At 49.6% G+C, this 19,892-nt stretch overlaps 1 protein-coding gene and 1 long non-coding RNA gene across 2 annotated transcripts; one reads left to right on the top strand and one right to left on the bottom strand.

Moving 5' to 3' along the window:
- Positions 1-911: 911 nt before the first annotated feature.
- PTPRN (protein tyrosine phosphatase receptor type N) lies at positions 912-19,892 on the bottom strand. The gene is made up of 23 exons (XM_021002747.2): positions 19,796-19,892; positions 18,134-18,184; positions 17,770-17,883; positions 16,776-16,872; positions 15,766-16,021; positions 15,306-15,684; positions 14,787-14,918; positions 14,320-14,354; positions 13,660-13,925; positions 13,283-13,369; positions 12,664-12,743; positions 12,459-12,523; positions 9,660-9,878; positions 8,845-9,045; positions 8,571-8,718; positions 8,263-8,336; positions 7,701-7,778; positions 7,402-7,521; positions 6,082-6,248; positions 2,892-2,945; positions 2,392-2,456; positions 2,064-2,137; positions 912-1,758 (listed from the first exon to the last, which is right to left on the bottom strand). Exons 1-23 carry the CDS (start codon positions 19,890-19,892, stop codon positions 1,687-1,689), a joined length of 2,931 nt encoding a protein of 976 aa, XP_020858406.1. The 3' UTR covers positions 912-1,686.
- Positions 6,194-17,581, top strand: LOC144454829 (uncharacterized). The gene is made up of 2 exons (XR_013483373.1): positions 6,194-6,276; positions 12,405-17,581. It is a non-coding gene; the product is annotated as an uncharacterized LOC144454829 (long non-coding RNA).

The raw sequence follows: 19,892 nt of genomic DNA, 5'->3' as shown, positions 1-19,892 counted from the left end.
CCTCTGATGTTGGGTTTGAATCTCCCCTCACTCATTGGATGTGTGACCCTGGGCAGGTCATACATATAACCTATCTGAGCTGCTTTTTCTCCATCTATAAAATGGGGATAATAGCATCTAACTGGGTTGAGATGAAATGAGAATGTGTGTAAACTCTTTACAAACCTTAAAGTGCTTTTTAAATGTGAGCTATTACAGATTTAGGCAGCTGGTCACCTTCAGGTGAGCCTGCTGAGCCAGGACCTGGGGATGCCCTCCAGGAACCCTAAGTGTAATTACATGGAGTGTCTGTGTCATCTAGCCAACATTGGATTCAGCACCACCTGCTTGGGCAGGCTTGAAGGGGAAAGATCGGTTGCAGTGTTCGTCCCTGACTGACGCTTCTCAAAACCAGCATCCCAATGTGTAGCTGTAGGACTACAAGTGAATCTGTCTAGCATGTTGGTGGCACATGTGTCTTGTGGCGGAAGAAACCCTCAACAGAAAACTGGCAGGCTCTGGTTTTAAACCTACCTCTGATGCTGCCTGGGACCTTGGGAAAATTTCCCCTTTCTGTGCCTCAGTTTCTATTATCTGTAGAATGAAAGCATCATATGCCATGAGCTCTAAAGGTCTCTTCCTGCTAAGCAGTATATGAAACAAATTTTGCTTCAGTTTGGGGGTTCGTGGATGGAAGACCTCCAGTGGTGGAGAGATTGGGGTGATATTTGGGACCATAGGACATCAAGGTGGTCCAGAAGGTAGAGGAGGGAGGTTGACTCATTGACCCCGAGGAAAGAGCTATTAAAATTTTCTGTTAATGAGAGGAAGATAAACCTGGCAGGTAACCAAGCCCCAGAACTAAGAGAGAGAGACAAGGCTGGGGGTGAGGCTTTGGAAGTCAGGCAGACAGAGATAGGCAGGAGCCAGAGTTGCAGCGGCACAGACAAAACATGGACTTTATTCACAGTGATACAAAATTAGATCTTTCTAGAAAGGTTGATGTAGCACTGGAGGGAAAGGGAGTCAAGGGGCAGACGGTTGGTCGGGCGGTTGGGGAGTTGGGAGAGGGAAAAGGGACGGCCCAGAAAGGGCAGGATGCCAGAGAGCCACAGTCCTGGAGCCGAGAGCCTGACTCCCTCCTCCCCAAGGGGAGGTTGGGTTGCAGCTGTTTTGGCTCAGGGCAGGGCTAAAGCTTTTATAAGGTGGGAAAATTAGAGTAGGGTTGGGAGGATGGTTAGATAGGAATGGGGGTCAAAGCTGGAAACTCCCCTGACCCGCCCCCCCCAACACTTTTACTCATACTGAAGGTCTACCATAAGTTATAGGCAATCCCTCATGACCTGGGGCCTTTGGGGGGACAGGAGCTGGAAGGGCAGAGGATGAAGCCTGTGGGTGTAAATTTATGCCCTCCCTTCCCCCCTCCCCTTCTCTTATCTTGCAGACAGCTGCCCTTTAGTGGAACCTGGGGTTCCTGAATGTGGGAACCCATAGACCTGGGGTGTGTAGGAGAGGGGTCTGACTCCCACTCCGTGTTTTGGAGAGGGGCTCAGGTTCAGCTCTGAGAAGCCCAGGGTAGAGTGGGGGGCAGGAGATACAGAGTAGGGGCTGCTGGCATAGGACAGAGATGCTTGCACAGACCATGAAGGAGCACAGGGGTGGAACCATGCCCACAGGAGGGGCAGGAAGCAGAAACAGCAGGGTCATTCACTGAGGCAGAGCCTTCAGGATGGCATTTACTTCCTCTGCCACTGCTGTCAGTGCAAATTCAAACTGGTCCTGATGAGAGGGAGGGAGAATTGTGTTAGAGGATCAGGGTCAGGCCTTGGAGGACATAGGAAACCCCCTGCCAGGAAGAAGAGCTTGCATGATTTGGGGACTGGTGATAGGAATAGCTGGGATCCAGGGATAGAGACATGCAAGAGAGAGGCAGGGATGGGGGTGCAGATTGCTTTGTGGATATCAGCTATACCAGCTGCCTCAGGGGCCAAGAAGTGGGCATATGGTAAAAGAAAGAGCCAGGGAGAGAGGGAGGGGAAGTTGAGAGATGGGATGAGCCCGGGGACAAAGGGAAAGAGAGACACCTTGGTTCGGACAAGCCCAGGACGTTGGTCTCGAACATGCTCCAGGGTAGCAGCAATGTCAATTTCCTTCACTCCTGGTAGAAGGGAAGACATAGGGAATTTAGGGGGAGTGAAGGAGACCCCTGAGGAAGAAGGGTCTCTGGCAATGTTAGGTATTCCCAGAGGGGGATTGAGAGAAAACATTGGGGGTATATCAACCTGTCCCTCCCGTGGCCCTAGAGGCAGCGGTAGAATTGGATTTTACAGACAGAAATTGGGAAGACTTGGGGCTCAGATGAGCAATTGAAGACAAACTGGAGGTGAGGTAAAGGGAAGGAAAAAGCCTCACCTTTTGCCATCCGATTCAGCACCATGTCAATGAGGATGTAAGTACCAGTCCTCCCTGCTCCATCACTGAAATGAAATGTTTGGGGGGAGGGGGTGTGGGAGAGCACAGGTCCAGTTTGAAAGGGGAAAGGAGTACAGAAGATCAGATTGGGGTTGGAAATGTGTGTTCATGTCAGAGATTTGAGGGCTGAGATCAAAGGTTGAAGGGAAGGCAGATAAATGTAGCATGGAAATTAGGGATTAAATCAAAGGGCCTTCCCAGAGCTGTTCTGGGAGCATCTGCATTAATAATTCTATTATTAGAGAATGATTTCTCTAATTTTCTATTACCTCTATTGTTCACTCCTCCCACCCCAATGTGAGGAGATGAGAAAGGGTCAGTGGGGTGGGGTAGGGAACTACAAGAAGGAGCAGCCTTAGATATATAACCTGAACACCCGCCCCCCACTCTTATCCTGATTGTACTTAATAACAGACACCCCCCCACACACACCCCTTTACCTGCAATGCACAATGATGGGGCAGGATCGTCCACGGTAGCACTTGTTCACCTTCCTACAACAAAAATCAGGTGTGAGCCAGAGGCACAAAACTTCAGTTCAATTCAACAAACATTTATTAAGTGCTGACCACACACAAGGCACCATGACCAGACCTGGGAGTGCAAAGAAAAAAAAAACCCCACGGTTCCCTGCCCTCAAAGAGCTCACATTCTGCTGAGGGGGCCCAACATGTACACATAGGCATAATACAAGGTAATGAGTGGTAAAGGGAGCGAAGGAAAGATTTTCACTAAGACTAAGACCTCTAGACATGCTAAAAGAAGAACGGAGTGCTTATATCCGGGGGGGGGGGTGGATTTGGGTGAATCAGGGAGGGTTTCACAAGTAAGGAGGCACCCAACCTGAGCCTGGAGGGAAGATAGGAAATCTAAAAGGCAGAGAGAGAAGGAAGTACCTTCTGGGCATGGGGGGATGGCTCGTGTAATTGTATAGAGGTGGGGGATGGAAGGCAGAAGTTGAGGATTAGCTAAGTCATCCAGTTTGGGTAAAACATAGGTTGTACAAAGAAGAGTAATAGCTGAAGACATAGACTGAGGGCCGATCATGAAGAGCTCAAGATGCCAAACCAAGGCATAAATCAGCTGGAAAGGGAGTATAGTTTGTCTCCTATCATTAGGGACTGACATGGCATCATCCTAGGAAGGGCCGGGCCCTGCCATGAACAAAGGAGAATGTGGCAAGGTGCCTCTTTGCCCTTAATATCTTCCTATTGCTACCCTGTTTAGTCCTATTTGGGGTGTGGTTTCAACTTGGCAAGACCCCAGTGGAATCACTAGAACTGGGGACCAGGGAAGAAGACAGGGCAAGGACTAGAGGCCATGCTTCAGTTCAATTGATGCTGGGGAAGGCAGTACCTGCCTTTGGGAATCAGGGGCCGGAGGATGGAGTCTAAGACTCTAGAATCCCTGTGCTGGGAGGATTCTAGATTTCTTATATGTCCCCATAGGAATTTTCCACCTGCCCCACCCAGGGCCAGCTCATTACAGACAATAGTCCTCTGTCTCTTGGGATCACTTGGTGGTTCCTTTTCCCCCATCAGCTCCATAATTCCACAGACTATTTTCACCCTCGTCCAAGCTCTCTTCAGTTCTCTGAATCCCTCCTTAGCTAAGGGGGCCAGAATCTGATGGGGATGAGCATAGCGGGAAGACGTACTCCAGCATACTCTGTTGTTCTGTCTCTTGTAAAGAGACCCTTAATTTAATAATACTTTAATTTAAAATTTTTGGATTTATGAAAGAATATCAGATTTTAAATAGTTCTATTCCTATGGGACTGTATAGTTGAGTCATGTGCCAATGAGTGTTTTGGTCCATTTAGGTTCCAGATTCTTTTCTGACACTCTCACAGTTCATTCTTCCTTGCTGTATCTCAGTGACCAATTCAGCATTTGTCTCTTATCACATATTGTCTCTGTGGGTCCCCCTCCCCCCATCTCTCTTTTATATTGGCAGTGCTAAACTGAAATCCTAATCTTCCTTGAGGTTAGGGAGGAAAGGTGAGTCACCTACAAGACCTACTAGCTTAGTCTCTGAAGCCTCTCCCAGCTCTGTAGGGAAGATGGATGGAGCTTTGAGCCAGGTTTGGGCAGGTGACTCCTACAGTACTAACCTCCTTCTCAGACTGGTTATCCACCTGACGGGGGGGGGGGGGGAGGAGTGGGCAGGGCCATATAGCTTTTCCAGCACAGGAGTCAGATGGTATAGTGATGACACTGAACACCTTGCCAAATGCTCAGGATTTGAACCCAATTCTCTCTCCCATATCAGCTTCTGCTTCCCTTTTCTCTTTCTCCAGTGCCTAGAGGTTTTCAGGGCACATACAATATAGGATACAGATCCGTATATGTGGGGGTGTAGAAAAGTGGAGTGAGGAGAAGAACCCTAGCATTCTGCCTGTCTGTCCAAAGGGGAGTGTCCCAAGATGCCAAAGGCAGCTCCATGGATTTTGTGGTTTTGTGGCCAAACAGGAGTCCTTTCCATCCCATAGCCCCAAAACGGATGCACCAAAGCCCCAAGAAACAATGATAGCATCTTTCCTCCCTTTTTTCCCTGCCCTCTGTCAGGGTCCCCCAGGGCCCTGTCCTGTCAGGCGGCCTGCTGGGGCTTTCCTGGGGCCCATCCATCCTGTCCGTGCGGCAGCCACACCTGCCAATGATCACTTTTGTGACTATGCAACTGAAGTCAGAATACTAGCTGCAGATCACAAAAATGACACTGGCAGCTGTGAGAGAGAGAGACAGAGACAGAGAGAGAGACAGAGACAGAGAGAAAAGGGAGAGCAACTGAGGAGACAGAACAAGCAGGGAGGACAGGGAGAGATGGAAATGGAGAGAGACAGACTGGCAAAGAACCAAAAGAATTAGAATAGACCCAGAAAAGAGATGGACACAGAGAAGACAGTCCTAGATTGAAGGATATGGAGAGGGGAGAGCAGCCCAGGGTGAGAGGTCAGAGAGTGAGCCCCCTAAGGCAGGGCACAACATGGTACACTGGAAAGAGCTATGGATTTGGAGTCAGAGGACCTGGGTTCAAATCCTGGCTCTACTATTTTACTAGCTGTGTGACCTTGAGCAAGTCACTTCTCTGGACCTCCCTTTCCTCATCTGGAAAATTGAGGGGGTGTGGACCAGATGGCCTTTAGGGTCCCTTTCAACTCTTAAGCTCTTATCTTATGACTCAGCTGGTTCTTTACTCCCTACACCCCATTATTGGGCTGAAAGGAGATTTGGCAGGGCTTCCCAGGTGTTATGAACTGGTCCATGGAGGAAAAAGGTAGGCTGGGAGATAATGGGGAACTATAACCTGAGCCTTATTGTGAGTTCCATTTCACAAAATGCACTATCTCTCCCATCCCCCATTTTCCTTTACCAAACCAAGGAGTAGACAGTGTTACTGAGACATGAAGGAGTTTTCCCCCCTAATGTTGGCTTCTCAAGGCTCCAGCTCCTCCTGACCAGGGACATGTGTGCTACTGCTTACCCTAAATGATTAAATTTCTATTCTCCTTGCTTCTCTCAAACCAGACCAAATCTATTTCTGGCTCCATCCCATCCCTGTCCTCCTTCAGCTTTATCCCACCCCTGTCCTCCTTCAGCTTTATCCCACATCCCAGGGCCTGGTACTTACCTGCGGAAGTCCAGCAGGGGCCGAGTCGAAGTTGGGGTGCCCTCAGCTGGCCAGCTGAGGAAGTGGAACTGGGTGAGGGTGCGTGTCTCTTGGGACTGCACGTTTTTCAGGTAGAAGCTGCGCACCAGGAAGTCCTCACACCAGATGTGCTCCGAAACCAGGTTCACCTGCATGGAGAAGGGGCTCAGTCTCCAGGTGATCCTCTTTGTTAATGGGGGCGGGGTGCTCCTCACTGTCCCCAGGACGTATCTTGTGCTTTCCAACCTTTGTTCCCCCATTGAAAGACTATTCCCCACCTTCCCTTTCCCTTCCCACCTACTGGCATCTTTCAGGCCCAGTCTCTTTCTTGAAGTCTCCCTTAATCACCCTGGTTGACAAGAATCTCTCCCCTTCTTCTGAACTTCTCTAAGGCAGTTGCTGTCTTGAACTATTCATTTGGCATTTGTGATAGCATTTGCTGCTAGAACGCTTTCAATTTACCTTGACTATATCTGGTACGTACGTGGTTGTCTGCATGTTGTCTTCCCCCTTGGAATGTGAGATCCTTCAGGGCTGGGACTGTTTCTGCCTTTCTTTGTATTCCTTGAGCCTGGCCTAGTACTCGATTAATAAAATGCTTGTTCACTTGACTAAAATGGTCCTTAGAGATTAAGTAGTACTCCAACCCTCTTATTTTACATGTGAGGAAACTGAGATCTTAAAAGGGAAAACTAGCAAGAGACAGGAGCAGGACTGGAACACAGGTCTTCCGACTTAATCTAGTGTTCTTCCCCACCTCCATGTCACTGGGTAGCCTTTGAAAAGTCACCTAAATAACTCTGAGCTTCTGTTTTTTCATTTATAAAATGGGGCTAATAACAGCTGCATTACCTAGCTCTCAGGTTGGTTATGAGGATCAAAGTGCTGTTATAACCATAAATCCTCCTCTAGACCATTATTGCTGCCTTGTATTGCTAATTAAGTTTTCATGTGTGTGTACCTCTGGTTACCCAAGCTAAACTATAAACTCCTGGAGGGCATGAGTCATATCTCAAACTTCTTTTATCTCCGTGGGGTACCCAGCAAGGGTATCCAGCACAGTGCTGAGTAAAGCGCAAGTGCTAAAGAAATATGATTGATAGACACGTCAAGGGCTGCTGATGGGGAGGTATTAGATCTCTAGTCCCAGGCTCCTTCTGTTCTTTCTTTAAAGGGTGAAGAGTTTGTGCCAAGTTCTGTTTCTTCCTTTTTCTTCATGACTTTCCTCCTCCCTTTCTGTTTCGTTTTCTCCTTCCTTTCCCCCTCCCTTTCCTCCCACGGTCTCTTGGGGTACTGCCCAACCTCATAGACATGATAGAGGGATGAGCCCTCGTCTGGCCAGTAGCGGTCACATTGCTTGACTCCGTCCTCCACCAAGGGTGCCAGCATCACGATGACTGTGCAACCATTTTCCCACACCATCTGAGGGAGGAGAGATCCCACAGTGTCAGAGGGGTCAGAGGGGACAGAGATATCCAGGACATATGCTCTATTATATCCCTGCCCAGTCCCCCAATTTCTGGGCTGTACCCAGGTGGAGATATGGGGAGTCCCCTGGGGCAGCCCTCCTCATTCATCCCCACTTTTCTTTGGGAGCTCACCTGCCAGAAGTCCGAAATAGTGTGTGACAGTGGGCCCTGAGTGGCGATGTAGGCTGGCATCCGAGGATCGTGTTCAATCTAGGTGAGGTATATCACGTTGGGGTAGAGAAGAATCACAATTAGGAATAAGAAATGACATCAGGGTGGGGGTGGTTTTGAACCTTAGTTTAGCTTCTAGAGGAAACTGTGTAGGATAGTAGAAAGACGGTTGGGAGAAACCTGGGTTCATGTCCTAGCTCGTCAGTAGTGTAACTCTGGGTCTCAGCTTTGCTCATCCCTAACATGGAGATAATAGTACTTACAATACCTACTCTCACTGGGGAATTGTGAGGAAATTGTTTTGTAGGCTCTTAAAGCATTCTATAAATGTGAATTATTACTATCATTATTAGAATAATAATAGATAAGGCTTTTTAGGGGCTGGGGCCAGGATAGATGCCATGACAAAGTGGAATTCATGACAGAGATGATGAACAGCTAGGGAAAAGGAAGGAAGCCCAGGTCAAGATGGGAGTTGGGGTTGGCTTTTTTTTTTGCTGGTGGTAGGGAGTTTGAAACTCACAATAGGGCTAGCGTTGATATAATCACTCCGAGAAGGACTGCTTTCCACCTTCAGCTTGATTCGGGCATGGTCATCTGCACAGAACCCCACCCCATGCCACACCCCGTCTTTGGGTCATCAGGGAACTAGCATCTCCCCCACCAGCCAGCCCCTCCACCAAGAAAGAGTTCCCCATTAGGGATACCCAGGCTGCTCCTCTAAACCCTCTTGTAACCAACCACCCCTTGGTTCAACACCTGGAACTCTGGAACAAAAAGGGGAGTGGGCAGGGCCGGTTCCCTACTAGGTTGGGGCCAGGGGTCACTCACAGGGCACGAAGTCAGGGTTCCTGTTCTTCTTGAGGTTGGCATCACCCTGGGCCATGCTACAAGCATTGGGCTCTGCCTGGTAGGCACACAGAGCTTGCCACTCCTTGGCCAGCCGGTCACGGTTTCTTAGGTGATCCTCCATATATGCCTGGAGAGTAGAAGTCACTTGTTGGTACGCTTCCTTCCCACTTCCCATCAAACTAGTTCAACCCTTCAGGTGCCAGCCCCTGCCCTCCCTGCTGCAGCCCCCTTGCCCTTTAGCTTCCATCCTAACTAGGATCATGTGTCCCGTGGAGATGTCCATGTTGGCTTGTGCGGGCTCCTCACACCAGGATGGAGTACTGCTGTGCGAGCTGGGACTGGCCTGGGCAGCATCGCTGAACTGAGAGGAGATGCTGCTGACCCTTGACGGCTCTGGCGGTCCCTCTGACCGGCTAAACAGAGACTTGGTGGCCATGTGCTGGCGGCACAGCTCCTGGGGAACCAGATGAAGGGAGGCAACGCTCAGGAGCCATCAGATATGGCCCAAAGACTTCCTATCAATATCTGAGATTTACATTTGGGGACCTTTTGTTCCCTGGTTTATTCATTTACTCATTCAAGAAATAATTATGACTCTAACCCTAACCTTGGGAATATAGAGTGATGGGTGGGGTACCAAATTACACAGGATGGTCCCTGTTCTCCCCAAGTCTTCTGGGTTTGGTTGATTTCAAAAAGAATACAATTCCAGAGGGAAGGACTCTATCTATGTCTCTTCTTACAGCTGAAGGCCTATTTGAATGGGATTTGTGACTCATAGGACCTTAGAGTTGAAAGAGATCTTAGAGGTTATTCAACTACAGTCTCCTCCCCCAAGCAGGCATTCACTTCACTCTGTAGCATTCTAGAGGGGTGGTCAACACCCAGCCTCTGCTAGCACAGGCAGGGAATTCGCTACTTGGTGATTCAGCTAGCTTCCCAAGTCTCATCCTCTCCATACTAGGTCCTGTTGTTCGCTTGTTCATCCACCCCATCAGTCCCAAGTGTCCTGGCCTTTTCTGAGCCACCCCCCCCATCTCCCATGAGGAGCCCGGGGGAACCACAGACCTGGTACTCCAAGGTGGTATCTGCATGGGCTCCCTCAGGCCCCAGGGCTGCCAGGCGTTCCTTTTCTCGAAGTCGCCCATGCTGCCGCAAACAGATGGCCAAGGCTGCAGCCACTAGCAGCCCCGCCACGCCTGCTAGGGCCACCAGGGTCAGCAGCACAGAACGAAGTGGGGGAGTCCCTCGAGCTGGCCGGGGGAGCACTGCGGCTGCTTCTTCACGCTGTTGACATAGTGTTTTGTGAGGGAGGTGAGTTTACTAAGTTTAAGGGAGGTGGAAAGGAAGAAGCCACTCTCCCCTGCCCCATCCACTTTTGGTCAGGACAGAAATGTTCAGGGGTTGGGGCAGCCAGGTGGCACAGTTGATAGAACACAGGCCCTGGCATCAGGAAGACCTGAGTTCAAATCCAGCCTCAGACACATAACACTCACTAGCTGTGTTACTCTGGGCAAGTCACTTAACCTCAATTACCTCACACACACACACACACACACAACACACACACACACACGAATGATAAAGAAAAGAAATGTTCAGGGGTGATAAAAACCATAGCCTCAATCTTCAGCTAGGCTGACACTCTTGGAAGGAGTCAGTTAAAGCAAATCCCTGATGATTCTTTGGTCCCCCTGCCCAACATCATGCTGCTTGATGATTTAGGGTAAAAGCAGGACAGGTACTTGGAAAAACTGTGGTCATTAAAATTAATGCCCAGACTTTCCCTTATAGTTGTCAATCAATAAATATCCATTAATAATAATAATAATATTTATATATGGGCAGCTAGGTGGCACAGTGGATAGGGCTCCAGCCTTGGAGTCAGGAGGACCTGAATTCAAATCTGACCTCAGATACTAGCTGTGTGACCCTGGGCAAGTCACTTAACCCTGTTTGCCTCAGTTTTCCCATCTGTAAAATGAGCTAGAGAAGGAAATGGCAAACCACTCCAATATCTTTGCCAAGAAAACCCCAAATGGGGCCATGAAGAGTCAGACACAACTGAGCGACTCAGCAATAACAAATATGCTAAGCACCAGAGAAGGAAGGAAGGGATGGAGGGAGAAAGGGAAGGAGGGATGAAAGAAAGGATACTGTTTCTGATAGCTTGCTAACTAAAGGGTGGGGCCTAATTCATTTGGGACTTTGTCTCCTTAGTGCTGGGCACATAGTTGATGGTGTTTAATAAATATTTGTTGATCGAGTTTCTTCCTTTCAGCTCTACTCAGATTGTCTGAGCTAGAAGTGCCCCAAGAGATCATTTAGTCCACCCCCATCATTCTATATATGAGAAAACTGAGGTTCAGGAGTGACTTACCCAAACGAGTAAGTAGAAGAGCCAGGTCTCAAACCCATGTTTTCTCGTTTCAGGTCCAGGCTGCTTTCTCCTAACTAACTATACCATCTCCCCTCCCTCCTTCATAGAACATCACAGAATTTAGAGCTGAAAGACATCTCAGACATCATCTAATTCAAGGGTTATTAGCCTGATGCTCATTAACTTGTTTTTTTTTTTAATAGTTTGTAAATTGTATTTTAATACAGTTGGTGTCCCTTTGTAATCTTACATATTTTTATTTTGTATGTTTAAGAACATTATTCTAAGAAGGGGTCCATAAGCTTGACTAGACTCCCCAAGGGAGAGGCCCATGACCCAGAAAAGGTTAAAAACCTCTAATCTAATCCAATCCTCTCATTTTACATAGGAGGAAAATGAGATTAAAAGAGGTTAAGCAGTTTGCCCAAGGCCAGCCAATCAGTACGTGTCAAAGCCTTCATTCAGATTCCAGGGCCTAATTACCTTCCTGCCATGGCATATCTCCATCACTAATATGATCAACTCAGTCACATGAATATACAAAAACAGCATCTATTGCTGTTTCCAAGATTATCTACATCTTAGAAGAGGGGAGAAGGCGATACTTAACCCAAAGGAATGAAACAGTAGGTAGAAATTAAGGCAGATCTTGCTTTTAGGAGGAGGCAACCTTCCCAGCCCATTCTTTCTGGGTATTTTCATTTTAGTTCAGGTAGTTATAAAAGAACTTGTTAAAAAAAAACAAAACCAAAACCCTATCTTAACCTGACCCAAAATTTGCCCTCTTTTGCCTTCCCCTATCTTAATCTCAAACTTTTCTCATAGAAAGCCAGAGGATGCTCTCATTTGGTAAATCCAGCAGCATCCCCTGCTGGTAGTAGAGAGAACGGCATGTAAAGGTAGTCTCTCTGGCCCTGGGACACACCGGCTATCACCATCTCCACAGTACTAAAGGATATCAAAACTGGAAGGGACCATAGAAGACATGAAGCCCAAACTCCTCACTTATAGATGCGGTGCCTGAGTCCAAGAGAATGCTCAGACTCCGAAATCACACAGCTCTCTACTTTCTTATCTTCAAGATTCAGCTGAGATTTATCTCTTCTGTTTATCTCTTCCTTGATTCTTCCTAAGGCACCCCCCTCTTCAAATTTGAATTTATTACTAGTATACTATATGTGTGTGTGTGTGTGTATAAAATTTGTGTACATGTTATATTTGTCCAGTCAGAATGTAAGCTGGACAGCGGAGACCTTTTATTCTTTGTATACTTTAGCACCTATCATGATGCTCAGTAAATGTTTGTTAACTGCCTGACACTGGACCCTTCTGAGGTCCCTTCCAGGTTTCAGTCCTTTGACCCTAACTCAATTCTCTAAGTTGTACCTTGGTTTCCCCTGTGTACCACTAACATTCCTTCCTGTATCCCCCAGAGACCCTGGCACTAGCATCAGCCCCAGGTTAAAGAGAAAGACTTTCTTGCATACCTGGCCCACACCTGTCTGCACAATTCGGAACCCTGTCTCTGCTTCCAGCTCTGACTTCACCAGTCCTGCAAGAAGGAGACATCTTAGGCCTTTTTTCAGCCCACAAGAATTCTTACACCATTCCATGCCCCGTAGGTAAACTGAGTTAATCAGGATGAACAGACGTAAGTCAAGGGGTCAAGATGGGGCTGGGGGTGGCATTTACCAGCTTGCTGCGTCACGTCAGCCAAAGACATGTTCTGTTCATTGTTCCGGATTCTGAAGGTGAGGGCTGATCCCACCACACTGAAAGGCAGGAGTCAAGTCATGGTCTCAATCCCCAAGGCTCAGTCACTGATGGTAAAGCTATATTTGGTAGGACTAAGGAAGGGATAGGTTAAACTCTCTAGGGGAAGCAATGAAAGATCTGAGGCCAGTTCTAGATTAGATGATGGGCACATACCCCTAGGAAATGTGCCATCAAGCCCAGATGTGGCTCCATCTCAGAGAAGAGAAAGAAAGCATATCTCATGGAAAGGGGCAGGGCCAGGGTAAGAAAGGCAAGATAGGAGCAGAAGGAACAGAAGGTGGTAATAGTTTGAAAAGCAGGAGAGCCAAGGACAAAAAGGAAGGAGAAAGAAGAGGATGATGATGGGAAGGAACTGGTGACCGATGGCAGGGCTGAGAACAAGGAGCCACTTTGGTGGCTGCTGTTCCCCAAACCCATCCTCTCCCTAACATCTCAAGGAAGAAGTGGACTCTGTGCTTCTTACCTTGCTCTTCATATACCTTCCCTCCCCCTCTACCTAATTCCTTCACCCAAAAGTTCAGGGCATCAGCGCCACCTGATATTGATGAAATTCCCAGAAGACATGTGGATGTGTTCTGCCAAGATCTCCAAGAGTCTGACACCAGCAGTCAGTCCTAGGGGCCTGGGGTTAGAGTGGGCAGAGGAAATGGGAGGGAGGTCTTCTCAGTTACATCATCTTGGGAGAACATTCATTCCATAGCATTGAGAGCCTAGTAACCAGCCTCCTTGCCTCCACCACCACCTTCCTCTCCCACCAATAACCATCTTCCTTCAGTTCTAATATTCTTTTTCTACCTACAGTGATGTATTGCCTTTGTTTTATGCAAGGCAGGTAGTCTATGTGTCTCACTTCCTCTAGCCCCTTTGCCTGCCTCTGGATTCCCATGGTCTTCCCTTCCCAAGAATTCTTACTTCTGGTCAGTGACTATGTAGCCATACTCCTCTGTAGAGGGAGCTGGGGGCTGATCTCCCCCAGAGAGTCCTTTCTGACTCAGTGGACTCTTCTTCTCCATCAGGACAGGCATAACAAGGGAAGGTGGTGGCTCTGTGGGGCCTTCCATTTCGGCCCCCTGGGCATGAATTGGGGTGGTGCTACCAACAGAGAGTTCAGGCAAGGAGGCCATGGCAGAAGGAGATTCTACTCTATCTACTGTGTGCTGCATGTCTCCTTCCATTACCTGTCCAAAAGAGGAAAAGAAAGACTTGAGGGATTGGCCCAGGTTAGTAGAAGCACTGCAAAGGGAACTCTAACATGCTTGTGTCTGGGGCTCTGAGAGTCCTGTCATAGGGCACCTCAACCAATGAGGCTGGAATGGGGTGGTGTGACAAAGCAACATGAAATGATGGAAAGATCCGGGACTGGTAGTTGGAAGTAGGTTCTTATCTTGGCTCTGCCTCTGATTAGCTGTGTGACCATCTTTCTATATAGCATTTTCCCCATCTGTACATAAGGGATGTTGGATTAGAAGCAATTACTAAAATTCCTTCCCAGTTATACCATTCCATGGTTCTATGAGAAGGGGAGGGCGTTGGTGTTAGGGTAAATTCAGCAGAGTTTGGGCTCTATCTTACTTTCTTAGTCTCAGCATCAGTATTTCCAGTTTCACCTGTGGGAAGGATAGAAAAGGCTCATGAGGCCAAGGTGAAGAGAACCCAGGACAGAAGAGAGGGAACTTCAGATTAAGGTTTCTATCCTATTGCCATATTCCTGTCATTGATTAGGGTCCCATGAATCCCACTAGGCTTCTGGATTGTTGCCCTGCCGTCGGTCACCAGCTCCTTCCTATCATCATCCTCCACTTCTTCCTTTTTGTCCTTGGCTCTCCTTTTCTATTAAACTATTACTACCCTTCTGTTCTTTCTGCTCCTATCTTGCCTTTTCTCACCCTGGCCTTGCCCCTTTCCATGCGATATACCCTCCTTCTCTTCTCCTTATTTCCTTCCTAATTCCTGGTTATGCATAATAGCCATGGAACAATGATCATCTCCTTAAAGCTGACTTTCCCAGGGGTCTTGGATCTCTCCACCTGGACACTCACCCCGGCTCTTCCCAACCCCCTTGGGCAGCAGCTGCATCAGAGTGTAGAGGCTGGTGAGTTGCTCCCGACTCAGCTGCTTTAACTCTACCCCATAGTTAGCCAGCACTGCTGTGAGTCTCTGCAGAACCACATCTGTCAGGGAGTCAGAGAGAGAGAGAGAGAGAGAGAGGGCTTAGAGCTGGGGATAGGAGTAGGAGGGGGAAGGGATGTGGTGCCAGGGGTACAAGGGATGCACAGGAGTGGAAGAGGAGGACCTAGCGATTTGAATAGCTTCTACTGATATACTGAGGAAGCCAATTCACTCCCCAGCCCTTTTCCAAGTGTTCTGAGAAAACTACTCATGTGAAAAGGGTTAGAGACATTCTGGATCTCATCTAAGGGGCCACAGTCCTGGACAGGCTGAGCTCCCCATAAGACAGGGACAACTGGCTGAAAGAAGGGAAAGATAGATGGATGGAAGAAAAAGAAGAAAGATGGAAAGGGAGAATGGAATGATGAGCAGGTAGAAGACTCAGTTACCTGGTTGGGGGCCTGGTGATAGGGATGCTAAAGCAGGAGGCTCTGGTTCCCGCTCCCCAGTGCCCCCTATCCCTTCCTCCCCATAGGTCTTTGGAGACTCTCCTCCCTGGCTGTTGCTTCCCTGTTCATGTAGCCTTTGACCCTTGACCCTGACTGAGGCAGGGGGCTCCTGGGCCAGGTAGAGGAGTCCAGGGTCCTGGAACAGCTGAGCAGGTACGGGTCCTGGAGGGTTCCTGTAGGAAAGGCTGGGATGGGCACCAAACGCATTCTTAGAAGCAGCTCTGCTGAAGAGGGCTGGGGCCTCGGCCTTTGGCTGAGGGACGACTGTGACCAACCCTGGGGAGCTGTCCAGGGCCCGGGAACTTTCCTGGGAGGCAAACTGTGTGGGAAAGCAGAGTTTATGTCAGAAGAAAGTTGGGGGTGTGGTGGGAGTAGGGGTGGCCACAGCCTTAGGTCTCACCTGGTGGAAGAGGTAGGGCTGCAGCAGTGTGGGCTCATAGCTCAGGGCTGGGAGTGGGGGCTGTGGGGGGAGCAGCAGATGCTCCAGGAGTGGAGGCAGCAGTTCAGCTGGGAGGGAAGGCAGCAGAGCCCCACCCCCACCCCCACCCAGCAGAGGCCTCTGAAGTCGCTGTTGGGCTGCAGGGGTGGAGCCCGTGGCGGAGCCAGGTGGAAGCAACTCCCCAGGGAGAGCAGGTCTCCTGGATGCCAGGCTGGACCTGGGGAGGAAAGCAATGTGTGTGGTGGGGAAGGACAGACAGGTAGCAGGTGGGGCAGGAAGAGCAGTGGTGCATGAGGCCCTATAGCTAGCTGAAGGAAGAGACTGGGCCTTGAGTAGATGGGACTTCCACTACAAGAAGGGAGCAAAGCTGGGCTAACTCCTCCCTTGACCTGGTCTTCCTGGCCCCACAAAGCAGCTGCTAGGAACAAACAGTGTGAGGATGTGGGGAAGGGAGGGCAAATCTCTCCTTCCCAGTCATGGCAGCAGGATTGTATGCTGGGTTCCAAAGCTCTAGGTCACCCAGGTGCTCACTATCCACCATACCACCATCGACTATATGTATTTCAATGTTCTTTGTCCCCCTGTTTACGTCCCTCCCTTCCTCAGTAGAGAAGAGACTGAGCACCAGGAAACTGTCGTCCATATGGCCCATCCGTTCATGGCCCAGGAATGTCATATATGCATGTGAAATGAGGGGTGAGCAGAAGGGCAGTTAATTACTTTCTTACCAATAGTCAACTCCTGGAGTGTTGGCAGGCTGGCTGAGATTAGCAAAACCATGCCACAACCTTGACTCAGCCCCACAATGCCTGTCTACAGATCTTCAGCCCCTCTCCTTCTCCCCTGTACCTTTCTCAGATCCTCTACTCTCTCCTTTTTTCAGCACAAAACCCTTTCAGCTGGGCTACAAAATCCATCAGCCTATGCTGGGGGTGGTGCATGCTCTCCTCCCACATGTCCCCAGGTCCCACCTGTCCTTGGAGCCAGGGTCTGGTGCCCGGAGTCGGGGGATCCTCTCCATCTCTTGGGATATCACATACTGAGTGATGTCATCCTGCCAGGATAGGCCTGAAGGGATGGAGGAACCCAAAGAGGATGGTACTTTGGGACAGGCTAGTTCATCCAGAGAACCAGAATGAGACTAAAAATGATTCCCAGTATGTAGGATTCAGGGCCAGGCATGATGGGTACATTTTTATCTATCTTTGAATACCTCCTTCTAAATTATCTTTCTGTTGTTTTGTTTCTCAGACTGGATCTTCTTATCTCATTCAGGTTGGTATCTACTCATGGGTCTCCTCTCCTGGGGACCCACCATATTGGTGCCAGACTTAACAGCTCTACTCTGGGCAGGATTTCTGAGTTCAAGAGATTCACTAGCCTCAGCCTACCTTTCAGCAGGGATCACAGTACCACCACACTGGACTCCTCTAAAACCATCTTTGATGATCCTGAGGCAGCTCCCATTTCTGTCCCTCCTTTGATAAGTAAGAGCTTTTTAGTTTTAGCTCCCAGATAAGCCAGCATATAAGGAATCATATATGCTCCATCTCTCTCTTTCTTCTCCTCCCTGTGTAGTCTGCCCTGACCTTACAATTCATTTTTTAAAAAAAGTTCTTCCAGTAAAATAATTCTTAGGTCCCTGATCCTGATGCTCAGGCAGAACTAAAATGTGGGGCTGGTCAAGAGCATTGTATGTTGGCCCTAGTGGCCTCTGTACTGGTCTAAATGGTTCTTTTGGAATCCTCTAGTGTCCATTAAAAGGCAATTCCCCAAATGCTGATGTGGCTTCACTAAGTAGGTGAAAGAATGGGTGATTATAGATGTAAGAGTGGTAGAAATGTTTTGGGTAGATTAGGACAGGGAAGAGGCACCTCTTTCTCTAGGAAGAGCTTCAACTCTCATTTCTTTCACCCTTAACAGACTCCTGCACCTCTCCCTCCAACCTCTTTATACCTCACTTACCTTGGGACATGAGTTGCCGAAGCACATTTTGCAATCGCTGGAGGATGGGTGAGGTGACCTGCAGCAGGGGCCGTACTCTCCCTGCACCTGTCTGGCACTGTCCAAACAAACCATCTAGGGGTACAACGAGTGATATTTCTAGGACACATGGCCAGCTACCACATTTCATATATTCCATAGCCCCAGGACCACCTCCTCTTGACTCCTGAGGGGACATGAAAATCATGCTCCCAGAAGACCAGGTGAGATGGGACTCCTGCCCCTCAGCTCTTGATAAAATCAAGTGTTCCCTCCTCCCACTCCTTCCCTTCTTCCCATCCACAGCTCTCATTGCCACGTGGCTAACTTTCCTTTCTCCACTCACCCTGGATACAGACCTCCTGATGAGAGCAGAGCCTACGGTCAAACAGGCAGCCTGTGGATGGACAGATGAGTTCATCAATTTGCCAGCCAAGCAAATCAGATAGTCATACAGATGGAAAAGGGGGAGGGATGGGGAAGGTCATTTGGATCCATCCTAGGGAAGGTTTCATATATGATAAGAGAAATGATGCAGGAGGAGGTCTGGAATCCTTGGGGAAAGAAAGCATTAGGACCTAAACAGAGGGTTGATCAGGATCTTGGTAACATGATTCCTGAAAGCCTCAGTTTTCCCATATGTACACTGAAACTGTTTACACACATTCAGTATTCCACAGCTCCTCCTATGGGCACAACATTCAGGAGACCTGCAAGACATTTACAATGATGGGGGATGTTATCATGACTAGGGGGTTAGTGGGACAAGAAGACTAGCTCAGCTACTTTGTAGGGTCCTTCTGGGATGTAAGGCCTCTGGCATTGTGGGCTTGGTAGTGGGGAGGGCCTCCCACTCACACGGTGAACAATGAGGGTGGGAATGTGGAAGGGGCGGAGACCAGTACCCTCCTATGGGGAAAAGGACTTGGGGACAGGAGGGGCTTCTGAGGGTTGGGAAGCAGGAATTGTGGGGCTGATGGAAAAACGAAGCAGTGCTCAGGGCTGCCGGAGTCGACAACCCTCCCAGAACACTCTGCCACTGTCCAGGGTGCTGACGTTCAGGACCGGGTGGGGCCGAGGGTTTGGAATCCGGCTGCTCAGGGCGGTGATGGGAGGTGGGGAGGGGAATGGGCGAGGCTTTTGCGTGAGGCCTGTTACCATCCCCACCATCAGAACCCACACGGCCACCGGTGCTCTCCCCTCGGTCCTCAAAGACAAGGACCGGCCTGGAAAGGGGGGTGTCAGACTAGGAGTCAGCCTGCTCACTCCCCTTACCCACGCGCCCCCCCCATTCACCCCCCCTCCCACCCCCGCTCCCAGTTCGTGAGTCAGCGACTGACTCTGTCTCCGGCCGTTCAGCCGTGAGTCAGCGTCGGGCCCGGGGGATGGGGGGAAGGGGGGAAAGAGGGAAAAGACCCCCTCCTCCCTCTATCTTCTCCTGCCCCTATGCCCCCATCTTCCTTTTAGCGCTGGGGGCCCTGAACAGGTCTGACCCGGCCTCCCTGGGAAACCTTAGTCCCTCTTTCAACTCAAGCTTCTCTTTCAGAGCCCCGAACCCCTCTAGCCGGCTTCCCAGGCTCCTCCAGCCTGGGATGCCCAAAGTCATATCTGGAACCTTTAGCGATCCCCCAGAGACGCTCTTTTCCTCTCCCCACTTTCCTGTTCCGACTTCTTTCCAGGCTCGCTGTGGCCCTTGCATTTGCTTCGGTCTTAAACCCTTGAAATCTGAAGCCCGTCTCCCCCCCCCACCTCCCCCCGCCACTTCTCTAAAGCGAAGGCCCCATCACCTCCTGAGCCCACTTCGCCCAAGGTCCCGCCTCCGTATCCCGGGCCCCACCCCCAGGACTACGCCCCCTTGCTTCCTCCCCCTGTTCCTTTCAACCCCCCCCTCCCCACCCAGTTCCTTTCTGAGTCCTTGTCCCCTTCTCTCTGGACTCTGTACCCCTATATCCCTTATCCTGGGATTCGTCCCCTTCCCATTTCCCCAACCCTTAGGCTTCCTCCTGACCGTGGGCGCTGGTGGCGCTGCTGCCCGCAAGGTGAGCGGTCAACAGCAAGAGGCAGAAAAGCAGTCGGAACCCCCAGAACCCCGGGAGCCACCGCAT

Source organism: Phascolarctos cinereus, unplaced genomic scaffold (genome assembly GCF_003287225.1).
Source record: "Phascolarctos cinereus isolate Bilbo 61053 unplaced genomic scaffold, phaCin_HiC Scaffold_7;HRSCAF=346, whole genome shotgun sequence".
Lineage (NCBI taxonomy): Eukaryota > Metazoa > Chordata > Mammalia > Diprotodontia > Phascolarctidae > Phascolarctos > Phascolarctos cinereus.
This window is presented reverse-complemented; position numbering and strand designations above follow the sequence as displayed.